We start from the raw sequence: 11671 nt of genomic DNA, 5'->3' as shown, positions 1-11671 counted from the left end.
GGAGGGAGAGGGGGAGGGAGAGGGGGAGGGAGAGCTTTCTTTCTTTATTTGGTGTTTAACGTCGTTTTCAACCACGAAGGTTATATCGCGACGAGGGAAAGGGGGAGATGGGATAGGGGAAAGGGGGGAGATGGGATAGAGCCACTTGTTAAGTGTTTCTTGTTCACAAAAGCACTAATCAAAAAATTGCTCCAGGGGCTTGCAACGTAGTACAATATATGACCTTACTGGGAGAATGCAAGTTTCCAGTACAAAGGACTAAACATTTCTTACATACTGCTTGACTAAAATCTTTACAAACATTGACTATATTCTATACAAGAACCACTTAACAAGGGTTAAAGGAGAAACAGAATCCGTTAGTCGCCTCATACGACATGCGGGGTGCAGAGAAATAAGGATGTGGAAAAGAAGACTTTTGGTAAGTGAAATAAAGGTGATGGATCCAGTCAGGTAGAAATAAGACAACAAGAAAAGAATTGGAAAACTGCAGGGAATAGTAGGGAGAGTTTTCTTGGAAGGAAATATAGGTGAAAGGACTGGTAAGGCAGAAATAAGACAAAAGAAGAGAAGAAACAGAACCGTTAGTCGCCTCTTACGACATGCTGGGTAGCATCGGGTAAATTCTTTCTAGTCCCAACCAATATGGGACTCCCCCTAACCCGCGGGGGGTGGGAGGGAGAGGGGGGAGAGAGACTAAGAAAGAGAGAGAGAGACTAAGAAAGAGAGAGAGAGAGACTAAGAGAGAGAGAGAGACTAAGAAAGAGAGAGAGAGAGACTAAGAAAGAGAGAGACTAAGAAAGAGAGAGAGAGAGACTAAGAAAGAGAGAGAGAGAGACTAAGAAAGAGAGAGAGAGAGACTAAGAAAGAGAGAGAGAGAGACTAAGAAAGAGAGAGAGAGACTAAGAAAGAGAGAGAGACTAAGAAAGAGAGAGAGACTAAGAAAGAGAAAGAGAGAGAGACTAAGAAAGAGAGAGAGAGACTAAGAAAGAGAGAGAGAGACTAAGAAAGAGAGAGAGAGAGAGAGACTAAGAAAGAGAGAGAGAGAGACTAAGAAAGAGAGAGAGAGACTAAGAAAGAGAGAGAGAGAGACTAAGCCTGAAAGAGAGAGAGAGACTAAGAAAATGAGAGAGAGACTAAGAAAGAGAGAGAGAGACTAAGAAAGAGAGAGAGACTAAGAAAGAGAGAGAGAGAGACTAAGAAAGAGAGACAGAGAGAGAGACATAGAGAGAGACTAAGAGAGAGAGACAGAGAGAGAGACAGAGAGAGAGAGAGACAGAGAGAGAGAGACAGAGAGAGAGAGACAGACAGTCAGATAGACAGACAGTCAGATAGACGGATAGACAGATAGACGGATAGACAGACAGACAGACAGACAGAGCAACTGACAACAGACAGAGAGATACGGACAGACAGACAGAGAGACAGACAGTCTCTTGGAGACAAACAGGCAGACAGACACTGTTCCGCCGCTTTGGTAATTATGGGTGTTACAATCACTACTACTCTTTAAAAGTGTTTGCGTGAACCCGCGCAATCGGTAGTGTTTATGTTAATTAACATAATCAATTAATTTTAATGTTTTGTCATGTACACACTAAAAATTTGCAGACAGAGAGCAAATTAGGTGTGTGAGAGATACTTAAAATTTCAAAACGATACTTAATGGTTCCAGAGTTACAATGATTTTAGTGTGTCTCTGGGTACAGGTGAACCCAGGAAGCACGGCAAAGGTTAAGCTGGTGAGCGATATTCATAGCCAGGACCCTGTTGTAGCACGTGCATCACAACCTTTTGCCCTGGCATGCGTTCCGCAAATTTCATGGGGCTATAAAAAACACCCTTTTTCTTCCAAAATGCAGAAGCTTTTGAGAAGTCCCACAAAGGGAAATAACTCTGCCTGCCAAACAAAATTCTAGGTCAAGACTCATTGTTCATTTGTTAATTCAAACACATTAATCTTTTAATTACTATGTCGATGTTTAATTTTTTGGCATTTTTTTATAATAAGATCCGTTTTTTCAACCGATCCTTAACTTTTTTTGAAGAGTGTATAATAATTTTCATCCAACTTCCAAGCGAGCAGAGTGGCCGCGAGAAAACCACAAAGATAATCTTGTTGCTTTACATTCTGATAATCATCGCTCCACGGCTATCGCACCAGTTGTCTCTCTGACCGGACGCTAAAATTCCTACGCGAATCTATCAAAACAAGAATACAGAGTTATCTCCCATATGTTGTTCGCGAGCCTAGCAGTCAGTGTTCGCGAGACGAAAATGATTGCAGATTGGCCGACTTCGACAGTAATCTCCGTTCTGTTCTTCACAGTTATGATAAAGACATCGTTCTAAGGTAAAAACAAGTTGAAATTTTGGGACTGCTGCCGGAAGGAGACCGTAATATATGGTTGCATCACTGTCAACTGGTTACAGAAAAAATCGTCTGCTCCAGCGAGCGCCGAAACCAAACGGTTGATTATCACGTGACACTTTTGCCATATTTAGAAGCATTTTAAGGGGGGGGGGGGGGGTGTCTGGGGGCCCCCAGACGCTGAAGGAATTGTACCATTAACAACCAAAAAAACGTCACCACAGACATTACGAACCCGGATTTCCGGCATATACCAGAAGAATCCCTCCCATGTATCCATTTGAGCAATGTGCAAGATTACTGGGGCCACGTACAGTGATCGTGCTTAATGTCTTCTTGTTAGAAACTACTTTTTTTATCGTTTGTAAAGTGTCCAGAAAGGTTACAAGAAAGAAACGATTCAATCAACACTGATTCAAGCTAGACATGTTTTTTGTTCAACGTCCTGTGGGGTTGTATCATTTTGTTTTCCCTCTTTGCCATGCCAAAACATATATTAAAAAACCCCACCAAAACAGTATTTAGTTCTATGCCACTCGAATTAGACGCTTGCAAGAGACACGTATATAAAACTATCCTCCTCCCCCGAAAAAAAACCAACAACATAAAAGAAAAACATTTCTTCTTTTTTTCTGATTTCAACATTCGTGCCAGCGACTCACCTTGTCCAGTTTTAACTGATGTTTCAGCGCATTCTGTCTTGCGTTCAAATGGACACATACTCATACCTCCGACCGACTCCAGCCCAAACTCCAGCACTAACGCGCTTTGCAACATGTGCATAAAGACACACTCACATACAGTGCATTTTTTCGTGTTTTATTTACAAGTCAAAATGAATACACAGTCACTGCTTCTTACTCAACATGTTGAGTCGTGATACTCTCCTGAATAACGAGCAATTATATATGGGTGTTTTAGAATTATAAAAAAACAATTCAGGGCATTGACTTTTAAGGCACTCTCCTTGTGAACACAGTTGGGCTCGCCATCTCAGATCTGGCCAGGGTCACTTTTACTTGGGATAAGACTATCCCTCCTGTTGGACAAAACCAAAACTCAACACACTGACTCACCAATGATCTAGGGGATGAGGCGTGTGTTTGTGAATACTCAAAAAAATAGCCAACTATGGCTGCACCATTGGAACCCCTTTCATGACCGTGCCTAAACATGGCAAAATATGGTATAAAGGAGTTAGTTTGATTTTACGTTGGAACGTTCTTTTATGCGGAGTTCCATTCTACGTTTTCAAAGTCGCACACACAACTAATCCGCCCCCCCTCCCCCCTCCCCCCCCCTCCCCCCCCCCCCCGGGAGGGGTTTGACACAGTGGTGAACTCCCGGGTGTGGTTTGATGTGGTGAGTTTGAATTTCTGGACGAATTAATTTCTTGAGAAAATTGCTTTTACGGCTTGAAATTAATTCATTAAAAAAAATTCCAACTGTGTGCGCACAGAACATCCAGACAGTTGATTGGTTTGGTATGTGACCAAGTGGTTTGAAGTCAAATTGCGTTTTCGTCGCTTTTAAATGACCACAAATGTGACAAGAAAGAAATGACCCAAGCGACACGGACGCATGTAAAATGCGTTTCTTGTTCCACGTCTATAATTTTGTTCTCCCCTCATTTCAAAGCAACAAGCTGAGGACGCATTGATCAGATTTAAAACTAGAGTCATTTAGAGGAACGGAATCAGTTATAACATATATAAAAGACAACAAGAAGAGGAGACAAGCAAAAAAAGAAAGAAATAAGCAGACAACACTTTGACGTTTCATTTGGGTTCTATAACAATATGAATTCCTCCCTTTTTCAAAGCATCAAGAGGAGGGGTCCGGAAAAAAACCCAGAAAAGAAGGAAATACGCAGACAAAAAATTGAGTTCTTTACTGGAGTAATAAGTGCATGCGTATTCTTTTGGAGAGTCAGGAAATGAAGGATACCACCAGGAACACTGGTTGTGCAAACAGTAACTCAGTGGGTTTTAACATTCTTTTCAAAATCAGCTTTGATCTTTGCCAGTAGGCCAGGGGAGGTTAGTACGTCAATTGCCGTCATCGCCAGTGCTTTCCCTTGATCCAAGGTGTAGGGCTGAGCTTCTGGGGACCCTGCACACACACACACACAAAAATACAGCCAGCCATACTCAAAGCATGTTATCGTGAAAGAAGAAGAATTGTTTTGATATTCTGAATTCTGTGCCTTTGTGTGTGTTCTGCATGAAACCAAAATGGGACTCAGAGTGAGAGATAAGAGAACATCTGAAGTGAAATGAGCTGGGTTCTAATTGTTTCTCATACCGGTGTAGTCTTACAAACCTAAGGCTTTGAAACCCCCAGACGCTCCACCCAGAGGAAATTAGACACTTTCAATGCCCAAATACAGCCGCACTCACCTAAACGAAACACGCTTAAGCAAAAAACTCGCATATCTGAAACCAAAACCAATTCCCCGCCAGACCCCCCTCTTTGAAAGACTAGTAGGCCCATTTCTAATTCGGATAAGCCAAACTCTGTCAAAAAATAGCTAACTCAAACACGGACATCTCAAACGTGATTTTGACAGATAAGCCAAACTCTAAACACTGTCGGAGAGACATTTTTATTCGTTTTTCCTTGAAAAACACGTCAGGAAGATAAACATATTTCGTCACGGCGAAAATTATCCTACGATAACGAACACGTCACCTGTTTTTGAGTATGCGGGGAAACTGATGACGTGTGCCACATTGACCAAGAAATACACGTGTCACGTGATGCGACGTTGAAATCCTTGTGGCTGCCAGCATGTTCGAAGCAATTGTTGCAGTGTTCAAACACGAGTGGCTCTCATACAAACCTCTTTTTCCAATCGAAGGAAGAGATCTTTGTGAAGAGCAAATCTACCTGAGGAATGTATGTGCTCATTTTGAGCGAGTGGTGAAGATCAAACTACAATAAACATGCAGCGAAACAAAACATTTGCCTACAATCTATGTTTACGGAGATTTGATCTTGATTTATGACCACAGAGACAAATTGTCTAATTTTGTTTCTTTTCTTTCTTTAATGGAGAGGGTTTCATTAAACATTACTTGGAATCCTTTTAACAAAAGCGTAGTTGATTGTGGAATGTTTGGTTTTGTTTCTGAGATGTGTCACGGTTTTCACCACTTTAGTTTTACAGTTGGCTTTGAGGTATTAATAAAGCTCCACTGAAGAAAGCACTTGTTGCTTGTCACTGTTTTGATCTTATTCATTTACACACACACACACACACACACACACACACACACACACACACACACTCACACGCGCACGCGCGCGCACACACACACCACGCCCAGAGACAGAGAGAGAGAGAGAGAGAGAGAGACAGAGAGAGACAGAGAGAGACAGAGACAGAGAGAGAAACATTCCAAGTGATTTTACAACTTATCCTGAAAAAAACTCGCTTAAACCGAACTGCAGGGTAATTTCTCGGGAAAGGTTTGGCTTATCCGAACTCGGATATGCACAAACTCGGATAAGCGAAACGATTTTTCATTCCCCGGGCGAGTTCGGCTTAAGCGTGTTTGACTGTATGTTACCTGACACAGTGGTGAACTCCCGGTTGTGGTTGACGGCCTGTGTGTGCAGCTAGTACAGCGGGTGCAGAGAGGGCAGCACGTGAGACACGTTGCACGAGAAATAAGACACTCCATTATTATTTTACCTGACACAGTGGTGAACTCCCGGTTGTGGTTGACGGCTTGTGTTTGCAGCGAGTATATCGGGTGCAGAGAGGGCAGCACGTGAGATACGTTGCACGAGAAATAAGACACTCCATTATTATTTTACCTGACACAGTGGTGAACTCCCGGGTGTGGTTGACGGCCTCTGTGTGCAGCGAGTACATCGGGTGCAGAGAGGGCAGCACGTGAGATACGTTGCCCATGTCTGTGGACCCCGCCTTGTCCTGGAAAGCTGAGCCTAGAGTCACGCCCAGAGCGCGCGCGTGGCTGTCGTATGTGTCGGCCAGAGGTCCGTTAGTCACCAGGTTGGAGTACCCTACTCGGTCTTCCACCAACTCCAGCTGACAATGCAAAATGAGATGGCGGTTTAATGAACAATGGCCGACAGCCCATTTCATTTATGAGGAGGGCACAATTCGTTGTCAGGCAAAAGAACATCAACAACCCGAGCAAACAGTAATGAAAAACAAATGATCAAACACACGCAATAATTAACTTATTATATCAAATATTGTTTCTAGTAACAGATTCTCAAATGCGTCGATTAATCCCACAAACAAACTCAAATGTAATCGTTTAATATATTTTCCCTATCTAACTAACTCTTAACTATACTGCATTTCCTAGTCTAGTTTCTCTTCCGTATTATCTTCTACAACACAATTTTCCTCTCCGGTCCAGCTGAAACACAGACATGGGGAAAAGTGCACCTTGGCTTTAGGCTGAAATCGTGGACCGAAAGTCACTGATAGCGTTTATCGAAAACTTACGCTTACACAATATGTTACCAGTTGAAATCTCAGAATATTCGACACGAATTATTCATCAGCAATATCAAAGCAAATCACATTATCAGATTAACAAAAGCCAGAAGAAGACCAAGAGACTGCAGGTGAGAAGAACTATAGAACAAGATAACAATAACAAGTCGCGTAAGGCGAAATTATAACATTTAGTCAAGCTGTCGAACTAACAGAATGAAACTGAACTCACTGCACTTTTACAGCAAGAGCGTATACTCGTAGCATCGTCAGTCCACCGCTCGATGCACAGGCAGTGAAATTGACAAGAAGAGCTGGGTAGTAGTTGCGTTGAGAAGGATAGCACGCTTTTTACATTTAGTCAAGTTTTGACTAAATGTTTTAACATAGAGTGGGGAATCGCTCTACACACACACACACACACACACACGCACACACACACACACACATACACCACGACCCTCGTCTCGATTCCCCCCTCGATGTTAAAACATTTAGTCATAACTTGACTAAATGTAAAAATGAACTCACCAGAAACATGGACAATCAAACATGTTATCTTAGGTTTGAGTGTCCGTGTTTCTGGTGTGTACATTTTTATTGTTATATATCTTGTTCTAAAAGCCAGACGTTTGCACTTTTCAATACACAACCGGACAATGCTCACCGTGCATCCAGTGGCAGTGGCAGCGGCCTCAAAACACTTGACCATTTTGTCTTTAAGGGTCAGCAGTTCTTCGTCGGTTGGCGCCCTCATATAATAGTCCAGCTCCGTGTTGTCAGGTATGATGTTAGGCTTGGTTCCACCTTTAGTGATGATACCTGCAAAAAGAACATCGATCTCTCTTTCGTACCATGCAACTTGATAAAGATAAACAGATTCGTTTTTGGTTGATTTTATCATCAAGGCCTTTAAGTGGTTACTGCACTGTGAACTCACAAATGTGTCAAAATCATGCATATTGCTTGTAGAATGGAGCAGTTTACACTCTGTTTTGTGTGTGTGCGTGTGTGTGTGTATGTGTGTGTGTGTGTGTGTGTGTCCCCCCCTCTCTCTCTCTCTCTCTCCCTACCCCTCTCTCTCTTTCTCTCTCTCTTTCTCTCTCTCTTTCTCTCTCTCTCTCTCTCTCTCTCTCTCTCTCTCTCTCTCTCTCTAATTATCTGCGTACGTGTGTATGCGTGTATGCACGAATTCGACTGTCCGATCAACTGTACACCCGTACTTCCGTCTATTTGTTTGTCTCTGTGAATGTGAGCGTCTGGTAGCTCATTTGGTAGAGCACTGGACTTGCGATCCCAGGCCGGTCAAAGGTTCGAATCCACATAGATACAACCCCGTGGCAGATACATAGCCTACATCGGTCTTTCTGTCAGAACTGCAGGCGGCTGGTTACACCTGAACACGCACACATTAGCAGCGCGACTCTTGTAGTTGATGATGGCGCTAGCTTTCTGAGGAAGTGATCAGAATTTCCCAGTCAAAAAAAGACGATAACATTTCCGTGAATATGATCATGTTGCACGTGCTATTATACCGGTACATGCACACAACTGCTCACCGTGCACACGCCAGGTTGGCAGAAACTGCTGCCGCATGTTGGACACGGATTGGTAACACATCACTGCGGCGTCCAGGGCGTTGACGCCTTTCCACGGGAAACCGGAAGCGTGAGAAGCCTTCCCGAAGTACCTCACTGTAATCCTGCGGAGAAATCGACCACTGGTGATATATTCATGTTCCGTTTTCAAATTAATGGACGCTGATAAAAGTTGTGAAGGAGAGATGCACGTTTTTTTCCAATGCAGTTGAATTAGAAATTCAAACAACATGTATGTCGAAAAGCATATTATTTGGACGTTGTAATTGATTTATTCTGAAGTCCTTGTTTCTTAATTCAAATGACAGAAGTACACAGCTTTTTTCTGCGGTCAATATCGAAGCTGCTGTAAGCGCAAGACATCATGCTTACTCATTTTCGGCAGTTCAGTGGACCCCCTTTTAAGGACCCCTCGAGTAAGGAATCCCTCCAATTTAAACCCGTTTTCTCAGATGATTTTTTCTTTTAAAGAAAATGAACTGATTTCAGTTCTGTCAAGTGATCAACAACACGAAGTGCAATTCTTAATAAAGACGTTGCAGAATGAAGCAAGACCCTTACCCGCTGTAGGCCAGACAGACAGGTCTGGTGTCGTGGTCTGGGGCAGGGTGCGTCATCATGGCCACGTCCATACCAGTGAAAGCTCCCTGCTCTATCAGCTGCACCTTGCCCCCGCCCCCTTCCTCTGCCGGAGTGCCAAGTACTGTCAGCTGTCAATCATAGTGTCACATCAAGTATTACCCACGCCCAGAGGGTGTGTCGTCGTGGTCACGTGCATACCAATGAAAGCACCGTGCTCTATCAGCTTCCCCTTGCCCCCGCCCCATCATGACAAGGTCCGTACAAGGCCCCATTCTTGTGCTATAGGGTCCTAAGCACTCTCAGCTGTCAGTATGGAGCGATTTAATTCCCCAGCATCCCACCCCCACCCCCCCCCCCTACCCCCCGCGCGAATTGTTCCTTTCAGCAAGAAGCAACTGAAAACTTGACAAGCTATCAAGCATGATAATAATCCTCTCAAAAACGCTCTAAATCAACAGAGTAAACCAACACAGAATTATAACCATATTCAAACTAAAAGTATCAATGACCTTGAACAGACCTTGCCGATTGGAGCGCCAGCAGCCTGCATAGCGGCCTTGACCCCGAGCCCCGCAGCGACCCCTGCCTCCGCGATGAGGTTGTGACCACAGGCATGGCCAATCTCGGGCAGGGCGTCGTACTCGCACAGGACGGCCACGTGGGGCAGCCCACCGCTTGTCTCCCCTGCCCAGGTGGCGCGAAACGCCGTGTCCAGCTTGTAGTGTCTCTCCACCTTGAAACCCTTCTTCTCCAGGTAGTCGGTCAGCACCTGTTCGTGTGAGAAACACATCTGTTGCTGAAGTCGTGTTCTACTATGAGGTCCGTAGCTATGCTATGCTATGCTATGCTATGCTATGCTATGCTATGCTATGCTAATTTGCTAATTCTGTCCCCAGTACAAGACTCTATTTGGGACATGAAGTGTTAATACGCGAAGAGCGTAGCACTCAATGGTCTTGCTTTTATTGAAACAATAACCATATCCAGCAGGAAGAATGGGAGAGTTGATGACATTGTATTTTTGCACTCGGGAAGAGCAACCACATTGACCTTAAAAGCGATTTCTGGGTCAAGGACACGGGGTCGTTTAGCAGGTCACTGGACTGCATTGACACCAGGTCAGTTACCTCGAACGTTCACGTGTCCCCTGTTTCTCAGCCGCGAGATTTGGAGAGTGAAGTTAGGAAATAGCGTTTCTTGAGGAAGCCTCTCCGCGAGAAAGGCTAGGATTTGGCGAGAGTAAGCGAGCGTTTCTGTGGAGGTGTTCGCTACGCGATAAAACATGGTGGCTACTCAGCTGACAGTCTTATTGGCTGTTTATTGCTGTTCACCAACGAGCGCAGCCGACTCCTTCAGTATCAACCAATCGTGTTTTAATTCTTGCCTGGTTGGCACAAAATCATCTCATTTACACCCTCGCTGTCTTGCAGCTGCTAGCCGCAGGCAATTCTTGCTTCTGCGAAACGGCGTCAGATCTTGCTATTAAGGCACATGACCTGCGGTTAATTCAAGTCATAAATTAACCATGCAACACGGCTGGCTACTCTCGGATTAAGACCCTTCCTGACTATTCTCATTTTTGGCTCCTATTTAGTTTGTAAAAATAAAAAGTCGATCAGGTCTTAAATACCTGAAACATTCTGGGACTTGTCTGTAGACTGATATTTCACATTTTCATTGGAGCAATGCCTACCTTGTGAGCATCGTGTTCCTCAAAGTTGAGTTCCGGTTTGGCCCAGATCTGCTGACTCAGCTCGTTCAGCTCTCCCGCGCAACGGTCAATTTCCTGACAAGCCGTCTGCTTCAGATCCGCCGCCATCTTGTCTGCACACAATATCGTAAAATAAAAATAAACGTGAAAGTTGTCACTGTGAAAGTCTTTCTTGTATAAACGCACAGTCCTTCCGCTGTAAACAATTCGACTCACCATCTCCGATCTGCTCAAACCAAGTTTTACATGGGATCATAGTAATAATAATAATAATAATAACGATCATTTACTTATATAGCCCCCCACCCCCCCCCCCCCCCCCCCCGCGGGTTAGGGGGAGTCCCATTTTGGTTAGGACTAGAAAGAATTTACCCGATGCTACCCAGCATGTCGTAAGAGGCGACTAACGGTTCTGTTTCTTCTCTTCTTTTGTCTTATTTCTGCCTTACCAGTCCTTTCACCTATATTTCCTTCCAAGAAAACTCTCCCTACTATTCCCTGCAGTTTTCCAATTCTTTTCTTGTTGTCTTATTTCTACCTGACTGGATCCATCACCTTTATTTCACTTACCAAAAGTCTTCTTTTCCACATCCTTATTTCTCTGCACCCCGCATGTCGTATGAGGCGACTAACGGATTCTGTTTCTCCTTTTACCCTTGTTGAGTGGTTCTTGTATAGAATATAGTCAATGTTTGTAAAGATTTTAGTCAAGCAGTATGTAAGAAATGTTTAGTCCTTTGTATTGGAAACTTGCATTCTCCCAGTAAGGTAATATCAATTGTACTACGTTGCAAGCCCCTGGAGCAATTTTTTGATTAGTGCTTTTGTGAACAAGAAACACTTAACAAGTGGCTCTATCCCATCTCCCCCCCCCTCCCTTTCCCCTATCCCATCTCCCCCCTTTCCCTCGTCGCGATATAACCTTCGTGGTT

At 43.9% G+C, this 11671-nt stretch overlaps 1 protein-coding gene across 1 annotated transcript in view; it reads right to left on the bottom strand.

Annotated features, from left to right (window-relative positions):
• Positions 1-3141: 3141 nt before the first annotated feature.
• The window catches only part of LOC138962287 (peptidase M20 domain-containing protein 2-like), a 23393-nt gene continuing 14863 nt past the window's right edge, over positions 3142-11671 (bottom strand). The window contains exons 2-8 of the mRNA XM_070334038.1: positions 10722-10852; positions 9549-9797; positions 9008-9156; positions 8408-8550; positions 7516-7670; positions 6194-6428; positions 3142-4483 (exon numbers count right to left, since the gene is read on the bottom strand). Of these exons, the coding sequence (XP_070190139.1) occupies positions 4350-4483; positions 6194-6428; positions 7516-7670; positions 8408-8550; positions 9008-9156; positions 9549-9797; positions 10722-10847 (1191 nt within the window). The 5' untranslated portion in view covers positions 10848-10852 and the 3' untranslated portion in view covers positions 3142-4349. The remainder of the gene's footprint in view (positions 4484-6193; positions 6429-7515; positions 7671-8407; positions 8551-9007; positions 9157-9548; positions 9798-10721; positions 10853-11671) is intronic.

This window comes from Littorina saxatilis, linkage group LG3 (genome assembly GCF_037325665.1).
Source record: "Littorina saxatilis isolate snail1 linkage group LG3, US_GU_Lsax_2.0, whole genome shotgun sequence".
In the NCBI taxonomy this organism is placed as follows: Eukaryota; Metazoa; Mollusca; class Gastropoda; order Littorinimorpha; family Littorinidae; genus Littorina; species Littorina saxatilis.
The sequence above is the reverse complement of the archived record's forward strand: the minus strand, read 5'-3'. Positions and strand labels throughout refer to the sequence as shown.